Genomic DNA, 22,470 nt, shown 5'->3' on the forward strand with positions numbered 1-22,470 from the left:
AATAAAGAAAATTTGGCTGGGGAGCCCAACGTCCACTCTTTCATCACCCTTTCCCCAAACAAAAGGAAATCAATTTAATGAGCCTAGACTGCAAAGAAGATAAGCGATAATTATAGAGATCCAGAGCATTACAAAATATTTAAGTGTGGTACAGGCATAGGCTTTTATTCAGGTTTCCTTCATAGAGTCATAGAGATGTATACAAGTACGGAAACAGATCCTTTGATCCAACTCGTCCATGCCAACCAGATATCCCAACCTAATTTAGTCCCATTTGCCAGATCTTGGCCGATATCCCTCTAAACCCTTCCTATTCATATACCGATCCAGATGCCATTTAAATGCTGTAATTGTACCAGCCTCCACAATTTCCTCTAGCAGCTGATTCCATACACGCACCACCCTCTGCATGAAAAAGTTGCCCCTTAAGTCTCTTTTATATCTTTCCTCTCTCACCCTAAATCTATGCCCTCTAGTTCTGAACTCCCCCACCCTGGGAAAAGTTTTGCCTATTTATCTTATCCATGCCTCTAGTGATTTTATAAATGTCTAGAAAGTCTCAGACAGAACAACAGCCCTAGCCTATTCAGCCTCTCCCTGTAGCTCAAATCCTGCAACCCTGGCAGCATCCTTGTAAATCTTTTCTGAACCCTTTCAAGTTTCACAACATTCTTCCTACTACCACTTCTGCTGCTGGGAAATGATTAACAGCAGAAACTGAGACAATAACACCAACCCTACTGAATAGAATTTTATAAGCTAAAAGCTTAGTAGTGAGATGCATTCCTTGTTTTAATACCCTGTTTTCCATGTATTATTATGATTCATATTGGCAAAGCAGTTACTTTTTTTAATAAAGACTTAAGGAGAATCAGTCTTTAACATTGTAAGACTAAACTCTGACAAAACCCACAAGCTCTTATATCTTATACACATTAGATATAAACCTGAGACTAGTGTAGCTGCCTTGTTTGCCCATCAGTTACTGAATTGGATGAGGCCCATTCCCTTCAGTTGCATTTTAAGCTTTATGATCATTGCCTGTAATAGTAATTTATCAGTCTCTCCTATTTACTGCCTCATGAGTCTTATGTGTCCTCCTAAGGTGATGTACCCTTTCGACTCCATGCATTCAGTTGATCATGTACTACCCTAAAGGCATATCTACTGTCAGTGTAAATATTAAGTTTGGCAACACATTGAGTGTGGTAATCTGTATCTAACATTTCAATTTGTTTTCAGAGTTCCATTTTTTCTTTCTGGAGCAGGTACTATATTTCTGTGATGATATTGCCCCCCTACAGATTACCTCACCTCAACAGCATTGTCTCACAAAATTATAGCTAATTCTTGATAACTGGCATTTAGGCATAAATGCTTTAACGATCAAATCAAATTGACTTAAAACATCCTACAGTTATTTTCTTAAAACTATTTATTTTGTGAATGTTCTTTATTGTGGTTCCAAAACTTTTAATTGTTCCTATCCAAACTTTAACCAGCATATACTAATCCCATCTGCACTTTCCTGTCATAATAATCTATATCAAAAAATGATGTATTCAATCAAATGACACCTTGATAATTATATCAACTTCTCAAACCAAAATATATTTACTGTTTCAATCTTCTCTTCTAACTGAGGCATCTCATTATTACAAGTACATTTCATTCATGAATTTTGAAGAACCTTTATTGCACAGGAAAGTATTCTGTTTGATTCCAGACACTAATATTTCTTGCATGTTCATTCCTTATGCTAACATATCATTTTCTTTCTTCGAAAGTAACTTACTAAATTTATTTTGACGTCCTACATTTCAAAATTATTCCAAATTCCAAACGGTGGAGTTTTGGGCTGACAGATTTTTTTTCATTTTAAATGTCATTTTTTTTCACTTGATTCTATAGAAACTACTTGTGTATGTCGTTCGCTGCGTGTTCATTCATTTATCTTTAAAAACCTTTGTCCTTTACTCTCTGTATGGCCAACCTTTTATTTATATTTATTTTACTACGAACATTTCTAAATGAATTTGTATTTAACCCTTTTAAAGTTCATCAATTTCAACATCCTTTGGCTCATACAGAGCTTTACCTAGGATTCTGAGAAAATGAGTCAGAATCTCAGCGGTGTCAAGTTGAAAGTCAGAAATCTTGTTCTGACCAGCATTGAGTCTGCCCAAATGAAAATATAGTCAAAATTGTCACATTAGAATCTCTGAAAATCCTCTAATATTTCATTCTATCTGATTTAGATAAGATTAGATGAAGAACAACACGTCATATTTGTAGCGTTTGATGAGAACCAAAGCTGGTATATTGATGAGAACATTCAGTTATTCTTGGATCCTTCCAACTTTGATTCCACTGACCCTGGATTTTATGAATCAAACATCATGTACAGTGAGTAGAGGTGGTCTGGTTTGCCTTCCTCTTCAAATTAAGGGGCATTTAACATTCATAGATGTTTAGATCTACAACTGATCTGTGAATTCAATATGTGTCATGTGTCTAGTAGATGTGTAAATGTCCAAGCATTTCAGAGAAATTAGCAATTAAGCCATTTTTATGGCAGATGTAGATAGATTTGAGTTGAACAAAGGATGAGTCAGGAGATATAGGGGGTAACCAGAAAGCAAGTTGAGCCTGTATGCAGCTCTTTTTGAATATTGGAACAGTTCAAGGGAGCAAAAAGACTACTGTTGTAACTAACTCATCTGTTCAAAGATTAATATGGAGTTAAATCTATTGCAAAACCAGCCACTCTGACTATTTAAAGATAATAGGGATTGGTGTAACTGTGAATATGTTTCAGTAAGATAAGGGTTGCCTTTTTTTTTTGTTTCTCCCCATGCATTTCAGGGGAGAGAACAAGAAATTGTTCATTTCAATAGGTAATTAATAAAAATGACAATTTGAAAGAACCAAGCAGCAGAGCAAATTAAAAGTCCTGTTTTTGCACTTTTTTGGTTAAGGTGCAGAACTAGAGTGAGAAAACAACTAGCTCCTAAGTCCAAGATTGCCAGGGAAGTGAGTAGAAATAAGATTTAGCTAAGGAGTTGAGTTTAACAAAAGTGATGTTCTCTCACAACTGCCACACCTAGATGTATACTAAAAAAGTAACTTTAGTTCAGAGGCTGTTAGCTGGCAAACGTCTACACAGATCCAAGGCTTCTTTAAGTCAGGTTGTCCAATAGCTAAGCCATAAACATCTCTAATCTCTCCTTGAAAGCTTTGCTGGATGTTATTCCATAAAGTCAAGTGACAGTTGCAAACAGCAGGTAAATGACTTCCTCTTTGGCCTTTTAATTTGTTGTTTCCAAACAATAGTGACGTACAGTAACAAAAAAAATGAGAAATCCTCATTCAACCTAGTAATTTCCAAATAACTCCATATTCCAATGTCTGTCAATCCACAACCATAAACGTATGCAACAGTTAACAGAGAAGAAGCAATTAAATATTTATTATGAATGAAACTTGCATGGGTAAAAGCACAAATCACAATGACCAAATTGACATTAGAACTAGGCATAAAAAAAATATAATTCCAATCTCTATCTATTAGTGGACAAAGAAATCTTTCGTTCTTCTTGTCCTCATATTTGTCCAATGTATTTCTCTTAGAGGGTTGAGTGCTGTTAAGAAAAATATTCTGAGGAATAAGACTCTATTTGATTATTCAGGAATGGTTTCAAATTTAAGGCCATTAAAAAGTAATGTGGTAAGACAGTCCTGCATTGGCACTTTATGCTGCTATAATTCATGGAAGCAGTAATAATGCTTCATAAAACAGTAATTATAGCCACATTTTAACTTTTGCATTCATATTCTGCTGTACACAAACAAATGGTTAAACTATGATTTTGGAATGTTTTCAGCAATAAAAGGTTTTGTGTATGAAAGCGAAGAATCAATCCCATTCTGTAAGGGAGCTGTTACATACTGGCATGTTTCAAGCATTGGTGCCCAAGATCACATTCAAGCAGTTTACTTCCACGGGCATACCTTCAAGCACAGAAAAACAAATGAAGACGTCATACATCTCTTTCCTCTAATGGGTGAAACTGTAATTATGCAGATGGACAATTTGGGTGAGTGTCTTCATTTCTACTGTATTTCACCAGATCATTTACAGCTGAATATTTGGCAAGAAAGCTCTAGGTTCTATGACAGCATATCATTATGTTTAATCATCAGTAAATCATTACGTATAACATTAAAACTGTGTCTCTGCAGCATAATTTTCTCATAGTATCAGAAGACATTGTGACAGTAAAATGTCTCTTTTAATTATATTTACTTATGTGTGTCTATAGCATACATAAAAACACTGATATCGAAGGCAAATCAGGGCAGAACTTATATACTTAATGGTAAGGTCCTGGGGAATGTTGCTGAACAAAGAGACCTTGGAGTTCATAAGAACCTAAGAACTAAGAGCAGGAATAAGCCATCTGGCCCTTCAAGCCTGCTCCGCCATTCAATAAGATTATGGCTGACCTTCTCGTGGCCTCAGCTCAACTTACCTGCCCTCTCATTATAACCCTTAATTCTTTTACTGTTCAAAACAATATCTATCTTAGCTCTAAAAGCATTTACTGAAGTAGCCTCAGCTACTTCAGTGGGCAGGAAATTCCATAGGTTTACAACCCTCTGTGTGAAGAAGTTCCTTAATTCAGTCCTAAATCTGCTGCCCCCTAATTTTGAGGCTATGCTGTCTTGTCCTAGATTCACCCGTTGCCCACCAGTGGAAATATCCTCTCTACTTCTATCTTATCCAGTCCCTTCATAACTCTATATTTTTCTGTAAGATTCCCCCTCATTCTTCTAAATTCCAATGAATATAATCCCAGTCTACTCAGTCTCTCCTCATAAGCCAACTCCCTCAACTCTGGAATCAACCTAGTGAACCTCCTCTGCACCTCCTCCAGTGTCAGTACATCCTTTCTCAAGTAAGGAGACCAAAACTGCATACAATTCCCCAGTTGTGGCCTCACCAGCACCCTATACAGATACAACATAACCTCCCTGCTTTTAAACTCCATCCATTTAGCAATGAAGGATAAAATTCCACTTATTTTCTTAATTACCAATTGCACCTGCAGGTCAACCTTTTGTGTTTCATGCATAAGGACACCATTTTTTTTAATCATTCAAACAAGAGTCCTTTTTACTGTTATTCCTATTAAAATGATGACTTCACATTTATTAATTTTGTATTCCATCTGCCAGACCTTTGCTCACTCACCTAAACTATTTATGTCCTTTTGCAAAGTTTCACAGTCCTCTGCACTACTTTGCTCTACCACTCATCTTTGTGTCATCTGCAAAATTTGATACGCTACATGTGGTCCACAACTCCAAATCATCAATGTAAATTGTGAATAATTGCAGTCTCAATACTGATCCCTGAGGCACATACTAGTCACTGATTACCAAACAGAAATTTATCCCTCCTCTTTGCTTTCTATTAGTTAACGAATCCTCTAGCCATGCTAATACATTGCCTGTAACGGCACACATCTTTATCTTATGCAGCACCTTTCGTGTGACATCTTGCTGAATGCCTTTTGGAAATCTAGATACACCACATTTACTGGGTCCCCATTGTCCACAGTGCTCATTAGGCCTTCAGAGTTCCTTGAAAATGGAGTCCCAGATGGACAGGATAGTGAAGACGGTACTTGGTATCCTTGCCTTTATTGGCCAGTGCATTGAGTATAGGAGTTGGGAGGTCATGTTGTGGCTGTACAGGACATTGGTTAGGCCCCTTCTGGAATATTGCATTAAATTCTTGTCTCCCTGCTATAGGAAGAAGTAGTGGAGCTTGAAATGGTTCAGAAAAGATTTACAAGGATGTTGCCAGGGTTGGAAGATTTGAGCTGTAGGGAGAGACTGAATAGACTGGGGCTGTTTCTCCTGGAGTATTGGAAGCTGAGGGGTATAGAAGTTTATAAAATTGTGAGGGGCACGGATAGGGTGAATAACCAAGGTTGTTCCTCCAGGGTAGAGAAGTCCAAACCTGCAGGACATAGATTTTGGTGAGAGAGGAAAGATTTAAAAGGGACCTCCGTGGAAAATCTTCCCCCAGAGGGTGGTGCATATATGGAATGAGCTGCCAGAGGAAGTGGTGGAGGCTAGTCCAATTACAACATTTAAAAGGCATCTGTTTGGGCACACGAATAGGAAGGATTTAGAGGAATATGTGCCAAATGGGACTAGATCAGTTTAGGATATCTGGTCGGTATGGATGAGTTCAACAAAAGAGACTGTTTCTGTGACATCTCTATGACTGTATGCATATGTATTTTGGAACAGAAACAAAGTCATCACTGCTTTTGTATTCCTGTCCTAATGAAATTCAAGAAGCGCATTTTAATATTCCGCCCTAAAACAGGTGCAAGTAAGGGCTATTGGGAGAGTAAGAAGAAGTAACAGAAAAGGTGGTTTTTAAGTAAGATTTTGAGTGTCCTGAAAGAATTAATGACAGAAAGGAACCTTCCTGAGACAGAATGTTATATAACAATACTGGGTAGAAAGAAGCATAGAATCATGTAAGAGCAGATGTAAAGGTGGATAAAACTCCAGGACCTGATCAGGTGTACCCAAGAACTCTGTGGGAAGCTAGAGAAGTGATTACTGGACTCTTGCTGAGGTATTTCTATCATCGATAGTCACAGGTGAGATGCCGGAAGGCTGGAGGTTGGCAAACATGCCACTGTTTAAGAAAGACAAGCCAGGGAACTGTAGACCAGTGAGCCTGAACTCAGTGGTGGGCAAGTTGTTGGAGGGAATCCTGAATGACACGATGTACATCTATTTGGAAAGGCAAGGACTGATTAGGGATAGTCAACATGGCTTTGTGCATGGGAAATCATGTCTCACGAACTTGATTGAGTTTTTTGAAGAAGTAACAAAGAAGATTGATGAGGGCAAAGCAGTAGGTGTGATCTATATGGACTTCAGTAAGGTGGGCGACAAGGTTCCCCATGGGAGACTGGTTAGCAAGGTTAGATCTCATGGAATACAGGGAGAACTAGCCATTTGGATACAGAACTGGCTCAAAGGTAGAAGACAGAGGGTGGTAGTGGAGGATTGTTTTTCAGACTGGAGGCCTGTGACCAGTGGAGTGCCACAAGGATCGGTGCTGGGTCCTCTACTTTTTGTCATTTACATAAATGATTTGGATACGAGCACAAGAGGTACAGTTAGTAAGTTTGCAGATGACACCAAAATTGGAGGTGTAGTGGACAGTGAAGATGGTTACCTCAGATTACAACAGGATCTGGATCAAATGGGCCAATGGGCTGAGAAGTGCAGATAGAGTTTAATTCAGATAAATGTGAGTGGCTGCATTTTGGGAAAGCAAATCTTAGCAGGACCTATACACTTAATGGTAACATCCTAGGGAGTGTTGTTGAACAAAGAGATCTTGGAGTGCAGGTTCATAGCTCCTTGAAAGTGGAATCGCTGGTAGATACAATAGTGAAGAAGGCGTTCCTTTATTGGTCAGAGTATTGAGTACAGGAGTTGAGAGGTCATGTCGCGGCTGTACAGGACATTGGTTAGCCCACTATTTTATGCCATTTATCACACAAGCCTAGATATCGTCCAGACAATGCTCCAATCAGAATCTGGGTAATCACAACTGGTGCTATCCATCAGCAAACATCCCCATTTTCAATGTTTTGATGGAAGGACCAACATTAATGAAGTAACTGAAGATAGTTGGGCCTAGAACAGTATCTTGATGTGAGATGATTGACCTCAAAAAACCACAAGCATCTTCTTTTGAAAGACTCTTAATGCACATTGTATTGAAACCTAAAAGGATTGTGCAGCAATAGCTATAAGGGCAATAGCGATGGGTGTAAGGTCTCTCTTTTTTTAACCATCACCACCACCTCTTTGAGAGGGTGTTAAAAACATTGGTTACTGCTGCTAACTGTGGCCTAGGTCATTTCTGTTACTACGAAGGTCGTAATTCATGTTCTTGTAACCACTGAACATGAATTCTTGAAAGTATTTAGTGGCTATAGTTGGCTACATCGTGACCTGCACTAAGCCCTGCCTGCTTATCATTTCCATGCTTGCTCATTACACTGAATCTATATTCTGCAAAACTTTTAAATCCCTCATTCTGAACTTTAAAGCCTTTTTTGTCCTTGCACTACCTTACCCTTCAAATCTCCTTTAACCTTACATAGAGTCATAGAGATGTACAACAGGGAAACAGACCCTTCGGTCCAACCCGTCCATGCCAACCAGATATCCCAACCCAATCTAGTCCCACCTGCCAGCACCCAGCCCTTATCTCTCCAAATCCTTTCTATTCATATACCCATCCAAATGCCTCTTAAATGTTGCAATTGTACCAGCCTCCAACACTTCCTCTGGCAGCTCATTCCATACACGCACTACCCTCTGCATGAAACAGTTGCCCCTTAGGTCTCTTTTATGTTTCCCCTCTCATCCTAAACCTATGCCCTCTAGTTCTGGACTCCCTGACCCCAGGGAAAAGACTTTGCCTATTTATTCTATCCATGACCCTCATAATTTTGTAAACCTCTATAAGGTCACCCCTCAGCCTCCAAAGCTCCAGGGAAAACAGCCCCAGTCTGTTCAGCCTCTCCCTATACCTCAAATCCTCCAACCCTGGCAACATCCTTGTAACTCTTTTCTGAACCTTTTCAAGTTTCACAACATCTTTCTGATAGGAAGGAGACCAGAATTGCATGCAATATTCCAACAGTGGCCTAATGCAGGGCTCACTATTCTGTAAGTTTCAATGAAATGCCCTGTCATCCTTCTAAACTTTGAACACAAAACCCAGAGACGTTAGCCACTCCTCATCTGACAAGCCCTTCATCCCCAGATTTATTTTGTAAATCTCCCCTGGACTCCCTCCACTCCCACATATCCTTATTTAGACCCACAGCCCAAAACTGCTTACAATATTCTAAATATAATTTGACCACAATCTTATGCAGCCTCATCAATACACTCTGCTTACATATTTTAGCTGCCTTCAAACATTGTGTTTGCTTTCTTAACTGCGAACTAGCCTGTCTGGTAACCATAAGAGAATCATGAACTAGCTCTCCTATGTCCCATTGTGCATCAAATTTCTGAAGCCATTTCCTGTTTAGAAAATAGTCTATGCCTCTGTTCTCCCCACTAATGTGCATAACCTCACACTTTCCCACATTGTATTCCATCTGCCACTTTGCCCACCCTCCCAGCCTGAGCAACTCCTTCTGCAGCCTCCCACCTCTTCAACACTACCTGTCCCTCCATTTATCTTTGCAAACTTAACAACAATACCCTCAGTTCCTTCATCCAGATTATTAATGGCTAGGCCAATGGCACCAACCGTCCAAGAATTCTTAAATGACTTCTTAAGGTTTAATAATATAATCAAAATTGCTAGTGGGTTAGAAAATGCATAATGATGGAAAGTACCAGCAGATTGTTTATCAATGTTTAGTGATACTTTCATGAATGCCTCTGCCCAAGCATTGATGCAGTTCAGATTACATAGTTTGATCACATCCTCCATTCCTGATCATTGCACTTCGTTTTTAATGCTTTTACTGTGATCCTGTACATTGTTTGCCTGCTATCATTTTATTATTACTGTATTGAGGTATTTGTAATGTTGCTCCTCTGATATTATGCACTATTTTGTAGGTGAATGGCTCCTTGAAACTTTAAGTTCACGACAAGTGACCTATGGTATGAGGATAAGATTTAAAGTTTATCGGTGTGAGGATGAAGGCATTGAATACCCTTTAGTTTTCTTTAGGATTCAATCTGTATCAGATGAAGTGCTTGTAGAGGTCAGTGAGGAAGCCAGTAGAGAAGAACTTGATGAAGAGGAACGTAAAATTCTGGAAGAACTTGGATTCCTATCATCTCTTGCACCACAGGAAACAGAAGAGGAAGAAGATATTTTACAGTTTATTGAAGATGAAAGTGATAATTCAAGAGAACTCAACACTAAAACACCTGACGGGCAAGGTAGTCAATTCCATTCAAAGGCGAGTAGAAGTCAGAATAAACCATACAATGATGCAAACAAAAATGAAACTGATATCTTGGAGTATGATATGGCTGAAGATGAGCTTGAGCAGCCTAAGGAATTAGATAAAAGTACATCTGAAGTGCCATTAAACAAAAGAAACAATGGGATGGCACAAATATCTGAAACAGAATCTGTTCATTTAAAACAAAATACAGCAGTTACGATGGAGGGAGATATTAACATGGAAAGTTTTAGAGAAGACTTTGAAGAAAAGAGTAAGAATAGTGAACTTCAAGAATTTTCACGAAGCTCTGCTGCCAAAAATAATAACTTGCTAATTAGCACAAGTAACCCACATACTGTGGTTAATCCTGTGAAGAATAAGAGGAGTTTAGCTGAGACTCCCATAATACTAAAGCAAAACAATTTGCAAATAACCGCAAAGAACATCAGCTCCGTCAATATTACTGATGGTGAAAGAGAAGAGGAGTCTGATCAAGTCTCACAAGAATATAACGCAGAACAAAATAGTCAAAATGAGAAAAATGAAACTCTATATGAAATGGAGAACACCGACATTTTTAATGAAACAGCCACAGCATCAAATAATACAGGCAGAAAAGCAACGCTTTCACCTCCTTCATTAAATCAGAATGCGACAGGTTCACAAGCAACTGACTTTACATCTGATTATGAACAAAATCAAATTAACTTCAATGCAAATAATCACAGCAAAAGTACAGTGACAACTGGCAGAGAACAGGGTAATTTATTCAATCAGTTGTCCCATGAGGTTGTTGAACACTTCACCAATACTTCAGAACAACCAGAAAAGGAGAGCAGTGAAATTTCTGAAAAAGTATTTATTTACTTAAAGAAGCATTCAACAGGCAATCACAGAGTTCGATTTCAGGGAACACCTCTGAAACCCAAAAGTTCTTTTTTGACATACCAAGTGGAAAAAAAGGGCATTAGTGTTACAAACCTAAAGCATTTGAAAAAATATGTAAAGCTGGCAATGAATGACAATTCTACAAAAGAATTCAGAACCGAAGAAAATGTTAGAAGGCAGGCTGCACTTGAAAGAATGCTGAAGCGCAGGAAGTTGCTGAAGGATCAAATGTCTCCAAGAGGGTTCAAACCTGGTATTAAACGAAGAATTCATATTCCTTTAGGCAAAACACGTATGTCACCAAGAGGATTTCACCTTAAACCTAATTCAGTAATTTATCAAGATGACAACTCAAATAGTATTATAATAGGAATTCCAAAGCGTAAAAATGGAGATACTCTTGATTATGATGAATATATTGCAAACGTGGATGCAGACCAACTTGGAACTGTTAGAAAAAATGATGAGCCTGATTTAGATTCTATGAACCCTTACACTAATGACAGACGAACTCATTCAGACATGTCCCGAGATCCAGAAATGATAGTTGAACATTATTTACGGAGCAGTCGAGGAAATGTGAGGCATTACTTTATTGCAGCAGAAGAAATTTTTTGGGATTATACTGGGAATACCATGTAAGTACCATATTTTTCAATATTTTTGGGTTGTTGTTTAAAATAACTTTTAGAATAATTTCAACACATTTGGTCCGTTGTACTTGCCAACATTCCATCGATCTGCCTTTGGGTGTTCAGAGCTGAAAATGTGTTGCTGGAAAAGCGCAGCAGGTCAGACAGCATCCAAAGAGCAAGAGAACCAACGTTTCGGGCATGAGCCCTTCTTCAGGAATCAGCCTTTCCTGAAGAAGGGCTCATGCCTGAAACATTGATTCCCCTGCTCTTTGGATGCTACCTGACCTGCTGCGCTTTTCCAGCAACACATTTTCAGCTCTGATCTCCAGCATCTGCAGACCTCACTTTCTCCTTTGGGTGTTCAGCTAATTCCCATTTAAACATCTTGTTTGAATCTGCATCTATCACACTCTCAAGTGGTGCATTCCAGATCCTAAAATCTCACTGATTTTTAAAAAAAGGGTTCTTTTGACATTCACTATCCCCTGATTCTCAACGCCTCCACTGCCAGTTAACAATTTATTTTTAAATGCTTTGTCAAGGCTCCCTATCATTTTGAATATCTAGATGAGTGTTCCCTCAAACCTCTTTTTAAGAAAAACAAACTCAGCTTTCAATCTGTCCAAGATCAAGTGCCTTATTTATGTATTCATTCCCATCAAACCTACCTGTACCCTTTAGAAAGCATTCACATCCTTCCTGAAGTAGATACAGTACTTCAACTGGTGCTTAACAATTTTTTTTAATATATGTTTGGATTCATCCTAACTTCCTTGGAATTTTTTATGTAAAACCTAAAATCCTGTAACTCTTTTGAACACTTTCTCAACTTGCCTGCCAAATTTCAATAATCTGTGCTCTTTCATCATCTACTTCTGTAGTGAAAAGTATTATTTTGACAATGTAAATGAGAGTTTACATTACTTAGTGTGATGTAAGATCACATATTTACGATAAGATAGTTCTCCTAGCAATCTCGTGAAGTCTCACCTCATGAGAGAATGAAATTTTGACTCCATATACAATCAGTGTTTGCTATGTTCAAATAAACAAGACTTCTGCGATATTCACGAAACATTCTCCTGAACTCAAACATAGTATATGGTAATAACAGGTGACAGACAATAAAGACCAGTCAGAGGTTGAACAGCATGCAAAGAACTGCAACATAAAAAAGTGAATGGATGAGAAATTGGCAACAGAATACTTTGTGCAAGTTGCAGGTTTAAAGCAGGCTGAATAGTGGCTGACCTGGTACCGGAGATTCACAAGGCATCGTACCGCACCGGGACTAGCTACAAAACTTGCCAAGGAGCCCATCAATGTTGTAGGAGGTTATGCAGATTGAATCCTAGATGAGAAGGAATCAGTGAAGGAATAGCTGTACATGACAAAGTAGTTAAAACATTCAACGTCTACTTTGGTCTCCGAAAACAGATCATTGCTGAGTAAATTACAAGAAGTGTATCCAGTGACAGAGAGAGAGTGTTCATTCAGTTATTAATACAGGCTGTCAGAAAATTGAGAAAATACAGATTTAAAGGAGGAATTAATCAGAGACTAAATTGTTGTGAAAGTCTTGGATGAACGGTTGGATATTTTTACAAGTGAAAGACAATTTAACGTTATTGAAGGCTGTTCAATTGACCAGACAAGTGAAGAGTAGCAAACCTAATAGCACAATCAATAGAATTCATAAGGAAACTTACTGGAGTTTGTTCAGTTCAAGAGTAAAACATGACTACAGAGAAGCAAGGGAAACCTAGAGGGTGCAGTAGCTGCCATAATCCAGAGTGTCATTTTTGTAATAATAAGAGCCATTTTAAAGTAGCCTGTTGCAGAAAGCAGCATGCATATCAGAAACAAATGAAAATCACACGATGACTAGCAACATTCAAGAAATTGAGGATGTTAATTGCGGAGAGGTGTTGTTCTTGGATGAGATGAAATAATCAACTGGAAGTTGTTGAAGTATAGAAACTGATTAAAAACATATTCTAATCTGGATTCTGGGGCTGGAGTTTCAGTTCTTTCCAATGTTGAACTGTGGTCAAAGTAACCTTAAAACTCCAGAAACCAGAGAGCACACAGCTACATTAGTGGAACACATGACTGCCACACTTCAATACAAAGACAGAAAATTTATAGAAACCTTATTGATAATCCAGTATCAGAAATGGTCACGTTTAGGTCAAAGAACTTTTGCACACTTACAGCGAATTTACAAAGTGGTGGAATTGTGAAGCCAAATGAAACCTTAAGTCTTTACAGCTAATTTTCCACAATTAATCAAAGGACTTGGGCAGTTCATAAGGCTGGTCACATCAAGTTATTTCCTGAAGTAATAATCCTCTGCGTTTATTTACACTGAGAAAAGATTCTCTTCCAATTTTGCAGAAGATAAAGCAAGAAGATAACTAAATGTTACAACAAGAAATTTTCTCATCTTTAAAAATCCTACAAATTGATGTTCAGTGTGGTTCCTATATCAAACTCAAATGGATCATTGAGAATCCATGTAAATGTCATAGTTGAATAAAACAGTAGGAATGGAAATTCATCCTATGTCATCTGTAGATGAGATTGGCAAAGATGGAAAAGAATTGAATTTTCTCAAATCTAGATGTAAATGGTAGTTTTAGTAATTACCTTTACATGAGGAATTAATATTACTTTCAATGTTTAGCATACTGTTGGCTGAATACCTTTTGGTATTACATTTGCATCAGACATTTTCCAGCAAATGATAACTAGTATCCTGGGAGATTTGGAAGGAGTAATTTGCCACACAGACCCACTAGAACATAGCCAGATGGAAACAGTGTTACAATGTCTGAGAAACAGGACTCACCCTCATTTACAAGTGCACGTTCCCACAGCCATACATTTAGTTCCTCTGAAACATCATATGTGACAGAAGCCAGTTCATGGAAAACCAAAGAGATTAAAGAGTTTCCATCTCCTTCGAATATCACAGAGTTTCAGCGACTTATTGAGAGGGTGAATTAAATGGTAATATTTTAAACCAGTTTAGCAAATGTTAATAAACCATCACACGTGCTAGTAAGGTAAGATCAGGCTTGGTGCTGGGAAGAAGACCTACAGCTGTTGTTTGAATGGATCAAAGAAACACCTGAAATATTAGTCATTATATTCCAGGACTGTTTATGATTGTTGCTGAAGATGCATCATTGACTGAATTGGGAACTGTACTATCCTGGGTGTGAAGAGATTGTAAGAGAGTTCAGTATACTACGTACTATGCACTTTGACTTGGAGAGAAGAAATATTTTCAGTTATTAAAAAGCAAGCATTACTGAATTGAATTCGCAAACGTGACACCAAGATTGCAAGAATTTCATTTGAGGTTGATGAGATTTGCTGCTACAAACTGAATATGTGCAAGGGAAGAAATAGACCGCAGGGGACGTCTCGGTCTGTTGGGTGATAGGATGGTTTATGATGAGACATAGGTCATACTTGGACTCAAAATCCAACAGAATTTCCAGCAAAATTACTTGGACATTACAAAGTGTATCTGTTTGGTGACCAGGGATCTCAAAATCGTGGGATAGAATGATATCAAACTATATCAATGTGCAGGGTAGTTCAAAGTGCCAATTCAAAGACCTACTCCATAAAAATGTATAAAGACCAAATAATCCTAAAATACAGGTTGCTATTCTATAGTGCTTGTTTCGTCAACTTGAATTGGCCGTAATACAATTGATGGATAGGAGATACTGTTTCTAAAACATGAACTTTCAAAACATGTGTTAGCTACAACACAATTACATCACTAAAACTAAGCATTGTATTTAGATTAGATTACTAACAGTGTGGAAACAGGCCCTTCGGCCCAACAAGCCCACACCGACACGCAACCCCCCCAGACCCTTTCCCCTACATTTACCGCCTTCACATAACACTACAGGCAATTTTAGCACATCCAATTCACCTTACCTGCACATTTTTGGACTGTGGGAGGAAACCGGAGCACCCGGAGGAAACCCACGCAGACGCGAGGAGAATGTGCAAACTCCACACAGACAGTCACCTGAGGCGGGAATTGAACCCAGGTCTCTGGTGCTGTGAGGCAGCAGTGCTAACCACGCCACCCATTTAATGATAACTTAAATTCTGTTTAAAATTTCATTCACACGGGTAACTGTTATCAATGATCAATGAAGGTAATTAATTATGATTGTTAGCACAGTCCATATACAGTATCTATGTTTGCCTAATTTTGAGAATGTGTTCCATGTATAACAATTTCCAAATTTGTTATTAGGCATTCAGCAGAGCAATCAAACACTGTGTATAAAAAAGTCATTTTCCGGAGATACACAGATGCATTATTTAGGGAACGCTATAATCATGGAGAAAGATATGAACACCTGGGAATTCTTGGACCTGTCATCAGAGCAGAAGTTAATGATGTCATCAAGGTATACTGTAATATTTATGTCATAGTTTACATTATCTTATTGCAAGCACAATAGTAGGATCCTGATTCCAGGTTAATTTTAAACAGTACATGATACATTAATTTTTCAGTTTGACTTGATGAGTTGGATTTGTCTCAAATAAGTTGTAAATTCAAACTTTACTCCAAGATTTTGGCACACAGCCAGTCCTGACAGGCGATGTATTACTGAGAAATTAGATGGCATGTTTCTATTTAAACATTCAAGCAGATATGAACAAAACCACTTCAACTATTCAAAAGAAAAGTGGGATGTTCTCAACGCAATGTCCAATAATTCTTCTTTAATCTTCACAATTTATTCCATGCTATATATGTTTACATTGTTCCTGCACATCCATGTAAGTCAAATGTACCATGCAGTGTCTTGAGAATTTCCTGAGAGAGACAATTAGACACCGCACGCAAGCTTATATCCTGCTTTGATCTCTCAAATTCCGAAAAAGTTTCCCATGGCTTCTCAAGACTGAATCTTGACTTTTTTGGCTCATAACAAGTTGCATTGAATATTTTTGGATGGTTTTTCATTGCAAGGCCTATCACTCCCAATTTCTCTCACATCCAATTCCCACCCCATCTTACCACATACTGGTTCCCAGGACCTCTTGCTGCTCAATGGAATTGACTGGTATCCCTTGCACCAGCACAACCTTTAAAAATACCAGGGCCAGCATTGTCAATTCAGAGCTGCCCTGCATGGTTCCTGACACTTGCCCCAGGCATGGCATTCAGGGAGAAATTGGTGCCCCAGTTATTGGGGCAGAGACCAGGAAGTCCTGCTGGACAGGGTAATAGAGCAGTGGGACTTCCTGTACTCTCAGGACTCAGGAATGGAGGCCATGACACTAGACAATGCCAGCCTTGTTCAAGATTGCTACCTAGGTCAGTGAACTCTCAGCTGTCTGGAAGAAACTCCAGAATGATGGAAGAAGGTCAATACCCTTCTCCCCTTTAAGTAAAACAATCTTTTCTCCAATACATCACATACACTGTCACTCAGCTACTGTATCCACTATCCACCAAGACTCATGCTCTACCACTCTCACTAATGTTGGCAACTTCCTTCCTTCACTCACTGTCACCCACCCCCAACTCTGAAACCATGAACCTATATCCTGTCTGCACTGGATACGTACTTATACGGGACACCTTTCTGTTAGCACCAGGGCCAATGGCTGTGCCACTTACTTTTCATTTCTGTCTCTCGCTCTTTCTCTTATTCCATGGGGAAGGCAGCCCACAAAAAGCCTGCAGAAAGGCTCAAGATAGGTGATAGGCTGCCCAACATTTAGCTTCTTATCCCTCATGGAGAACATCCTGAATCTGACCGTTCTAAGTTGTGGTTGAATCATTTCCAAACCTCTGGATTGGTATTGGAGAAGGCCATGGTTCCCTGAACAAAGGCTATGACTTTTGACTTGACTGAAGCCTGCTGGCAACCATGACAAGCTTCCTGACTTTGAATATGTGCTAAATGGCAAGGTAAGCCACAAGTAATATGAGCCTCATATTGCTGGCTGAGGGGGGTAAAGCAAGAAAAGGAAAGGCAATGAAAGGCAGGGATGCTGTGAGCAACCAGGTAATCTCAAAGTAGTGAGTGCTACTGACAGTGAGCAAAAGTCTGTAGATGCAAACTGGTCCAGTCCATGAGCTGGGTGTGTATGTGTCCTTGCGGACACAGGAGCATTACAATGATGTGGCGTGTGCAGAAACATTCTTCAAGTGGATCAGATATGTGCATGAGGGTTGTTAGAGGCTGGCACATATCAGATGCCAATGTCTGTAGACAAGCATGTATGCATGCCTGTGCCCTTGCAGTGTGCCCTGAGATTTTAGTACCCAGTGTCCAATAAGAGAGTCCTTTGCAGCAAGCAGTGAGCTGAATTTGGCAAATACCACTCTGGGGAATTTTGTAAATTAGAAACCTGAATATTAGTGAGGCAAGTTAGTTTGTCAAAAAGGCATTTAACAAACATTGAGTGGCATTATAGTGGCAGTCAAAGCTCACATCTTACAGACTCTCTATAAAAATACTCCCTTAATGCTGAACATTTGTAATGTTCTTCATTCCCAGGATTAGAATGGAGCCCATTTTTCCTGTAGTGAGGAAATTGAAAGGTGACTCAAACCAGTTTGGTGGAATTGTTAATGCTGTAGGATTAAGTACATAGATGAGATGATATTAAACTTCTTTGTAGGAATGATTTTGTAAATAAAGTGTTAATAATGTTCTAAATGTGCTTAATCATCAGGTTCTCTTTAAAAACTTTGCTTCAAGACCATACTCCATTCATGCCCATGGAGTATCATATGAAAAGTCATCTGAAGGAATGAGCTATAAAGATTATTCCACTGACTGGTTTAAGTTTGATGATGCTGTTGCTCCAAACAACACATACACGTATGTGTGGAATGTGCCACCTCGGTCAGCACCAACTTCTACCGATTCAGTCTGCAAGGCTTGGGTCTATTATTCCAGCGTGGACTATGTAAGTGCTCTACAAATAAAATGACAGAGGAGAATGCAAGCAATTTACACAGAAAACTGAAATATTTTCATTTTGTGAATGTTTAAAGTTTTATTTATTTCCTTGCAGGTGAAGGATATTAACTCTGGGTTGATCGGGCCTCTGTTGATCTGTAAGAATGGAACACTGAGCACCTTTAATGAAATTCCCGATGATGCTCGCGAGTTTGTTTTGCTCTTCAACACTTTTGATGAAACCAAAAGTTGGTACCTGAACGACAACAAGCACCAACTTTGTAAAGAATCCTGTGAGATAAGCAAGAACAATTACAATTTTAAACAGCACAGTACTTTTCATGGTATTTACTCCTTTCACAATTTTAAGATGTAATTAACTTTAAAACCCTTTCAGTAACCAGTGACAGAACTGTTATTTTTGATGGAAAACCAAATGTGATAGTGATTAGGAACCTTTGTAGTTTAATCCCAAGATGTATTTTTTTTTGTTAAAGGTATTTCTTCTATATATTTTCCTTTTTTTTTCCCATTGAACCATTCTCCTGTAACCAAACAATGAATACTGTAAGTGGTTTCCACAGCACCCAGCAATACATGTTGACCTGCTCTCTCACCATCAACAGCATCCCCCAGCCCCATTACCAATATGGGACATTTATTCAATTGCTTCATTCTATATCCAGATTATTTTTATTTGCTGGCAGAATACTAGAGCTGGAATTTCTACCACAATATGCTATCAATTCTAGTTAGGTACGTTCCTGGAGGTTTCATCCAGTGACATCTTGACCACCAACAGTTTTGATCAGTCAAACATCCTTTTAACTGAACTTAATACTTTTTTTAAAATAGTGAACAGACGTGTTCCAGCAATGATAAAGTACACAATTTATATAACTCTCGCCTTAACTTTAAGTGTACCATCTGCAGCAGTGTCCAGATGATTAATCTTTCAATCCCAGAGATCCCTGGACAATTCCGGATACTTGGTAATATGAACTTAAGATCAGCACCCATTTTTACATAAAGTACATGCCAACAAAATGAATTCTTTCTGCCTTTGGATAGTAAACACATTCTGTGTCTTGTGACCAGATTACTCCTTTCGTAGTATTCAGTGACAACAGTTCCAACACATTTTCTTTGTTAAATAACCACTTTGCTTTTTCAGCTATCAATGGATTTGTCAATGCCTCTTTAAGGGGTCTAGTGATATATGAAAAAGAGCTGGTGCGATGGTATTTGATTAATGTGGGAGGCTCAGATGACATGCATGCTATACGTTTCCATAGCCAGACATTTATTGAAAGGAGGGGTGGTGAATATCGTCTGGGCATTTACAACTTGTATCCAGGTAAGGATAAAGGTCTGCTCCTTCATTACACCCATAAAAGTACATTTAGATAACATGTTATTTAATGTTAAGGGAATCTAATCAATGCTGTGCTATACTCAAGTGCACTTCCTTTATATTTGTTACTTTGTCTTTACTAGTAATAAAAGTAAGAACGGAATTATTTATACTTGACTAATTCTAAACTCATCAGATATCCAGGTTGTCCTAATCAAATATGTTACTGAAATATATAGGTGCCTTTAGAGCCATTGAAATGTATTCATCAAAGCCTGGCACATGGCTTTTAGACTGTGAGAATGGAGAGCATTACAAAGGAGGGATGCAGGCATATTTGCTTGTTCTATCTAAAGGTATGTGCATATCCCTTATTATTCAAATACAATAATGTATTCCAGTTCTCTTTTTCTGTCACACACTAATGTACAGGATTACATTAAATGAAATAAAATTTAATGTTGATCATCTCAAAATAACACTTGAAAATCATATTTCATTTCTGTCTTCCTGCAGTTCCTGAATGTCTGTTGTGACAATTACCAGATGCAAACATAGAACGGGCAGGAAATCAGGAATAATTGTAACCACAAACTGGTTCAAGGCTGTGACCTGTCTGAATGCATAAATAACATTGACAAGACATTATAGGCTTTGGTCTTGGAATTCAGACTTTACCTGAATTCCTTGATGGCATTTTTCAGAGTCAAAGCTAAAGACTTATGCTGTCACTTTCCTCTCTAATTCTTCCACTTTTTATTTGTATTCTTTCTTTCTGTTCCTTTATATTTCTTGTTTCTCCTTATTTCAATCGTTCCCTTTTCTCGTTATTTTGAGTAGTAAGTTTGATCTGTGTAATTGGTAACAAATGAAAGTACAAAATAACCACTGAGGAGCAGAATACTGACAGTTTATTGTTAACAAGACAATTAAAAAAACTCAAAGAATATTTGGCATGGGCTACTGGTGTTAAACAGTCTTCTCTATTCTGTCAGCATCAGCGCTCTGATAACATTAAACATTTGGTAGTATTTGATGCAAAGGAGAGACAAACAAATGAACAAGAAAAAAACAATAGACTTCAGGATTGGGAATAGTTTAGAAGTCAGCAAAGGAGAACCAAGGGATTGATTAAAGAGGGGAGAAAGTAAGTTTGTGGGGAACATAAAAACTGACTAAAAGTACTTATAAGTTTGCAAAGAGAAAAAGATTGGTGAAAACTAATGTTGGTCCCTGATAATCAGAAATGGGGAATTTATAATAGGGATGAAAGAAATGGCTAATGAACTTGCTTCTGTCTTCACAAAGGTTGACATGAATAAAGTACCAGGAATGATGGGGAACACAGGATTCAGTGATAGGAAGGAACTGAAGCAAATCTGTGATAGTGGAGAACTGGTGTTGGAGAAATTGATGGGATTGAAACCTAACAAATCCCCAGGGCCTGGTAATCTACCTTCCAGAGCACTTGAATTAATGGTGCTAGAAATAGTGGATGCTTTGGTCATCATCTTCCAAGATTCCTACAGAATGTGGGGTAGCTAGTGTAACCCTTCTGTTTAAAAAGGCAAGTTAAGAGAAAATAGGAAATTATATACCAGTGAGTCTGACATCAGTAGTGGGAAAGATGTTGGAATCCATTATCAAGGTTTTCATCAAATGAGCAATTAGGAAATAGTGGTAGAATTCAGCATCCTCTTGCAAGGATGCCTTCCTTGAAGAAGCTCTCTTCCTCCCTCTGCAAGGATTTCAGTGAGTCTCTCTCTCACTGCACCCCCCAGGTCATCTCCTCTTCCTGATGAAGGGCTTATGCCCGAAACGTCGAATTTCCTGTTCCCTGGATGTTGCCTAACCTGCTGTGCTTTAACCAGCAACACATTTTCAGCCATATTCAGCATTTACCCAAGGGAAATCCAGCTTGATAAATCTACTGGAATTCTTCAAGGATGTAACTAGTACAGTTGATGAGGGGAGCCAGTGGATGTAGTTTGTTTGGATTTTCTGAAGACTTTCATAAAATTCCCGTAAGAGATTAATGTATAAAATTAAAGTGCATGGGATTGGGGAGAGTGTATTGAAATGAATAGAAAATTGCTTGGTTGACAGGAGACAGAGTGAGACTAAATAGGTCTTTTTATAAATGGCATGCAGTGACTGGGAAGATACCACCTGGATCAGTGCCAGCAATGCAGCTATGTACAGTATATATTCATGATTTAGTTGAGGAAACTATCAGTAATATCTCAAAGGAAATGCAGATGGCACAAAGCTGGGTGGGAGAGTGAGCTGTGTCAAGGATGTAGGCATGTTGCAGTTTGATTTGGAAAGACTAAGTGATGGGCAAATGCAAGTTCGATGCATTATAATATAGATAAATATGTTATCCACTTTGGTCAAAAAAATAAGAATTTTTATTTGTACTTGAGTGGTTATATATTGAGAGAGGGGAATATTCAACAATTTCTGGGTGCCCTTCTGTACAAATTGCTGGAAGTATAGGTAGTTCTTGGGTAACTGCGTTCCAGCAGTGCAATTTGCTTATGACGTCACTGAGGAATTTGAGGAATGGGAGTTTTGAGAATGTTTACCTC

General features: G+C 38.4%; 1 protein-coding gene across 1 annotated transcript in view; it reads left to right on the forward strand.

Moving 5' to 3' along the window:
- The window catches only part of f5 (coagulation factor V), a 98,084-nt gene that overhangs the window by 46,192 nt on the left and 29,422 nt on the right, over nt 1-22,470 (forward strand). Inside the window, exons 9-18 of the mRNA XM_060832787.1 lie at nt 2,259-2,406; nt 3,885-4,097; nt 9,697-11,560; nt 15,620-15,636; nt 15,860-16,005; nt 18,296-18,532; nt 18,641-18,818; nt 19,700-19,882; nt 20,119-20,235; nt 21,144-21,326. Coding sequence (XP_060688770.1) covers nt 2,259-2,406; nt 3,885-4,097; nt 9,697-11,560; nt 15,620-15,636; nt 15,860-16,005; nt 18,296-18,532; nt 18,641-18,818; nt 19,700-19,882; nt 20,119-20,235; nt 21,144-21,326 — 3,286 coding nt within the window. The remainder of the gene's footprint in view (nt 1-2,258; nt 2,407-3,884; nt 4,098-9,696; nt 11,561-15,619; nt 15,637-15,859; nt 16,006-18,295; nt 18,533-18,640; nt 18,819-19,699; nt 19,883-20,118; nt 20,236-21,143; nt 21,327-22,470) is intronic.

Source organism: Hemiscyllium ocellatum, chromosome 12 (genome assembly GCF_020745735.1).
Source record: "Hemiscyllium ocellatum isolate sHemOce1 chromosome 12, sHemOce1.pat.X.cur, whole genome shotgun sequence".
Taxonomy (NCBI): Eukaryota; Metazoa; Chordata; class Chondrichthyes; order Orectolobiformes; family Hemiscylliidae; genus Hemiscyllium; species Hemiscyllium ocellatum.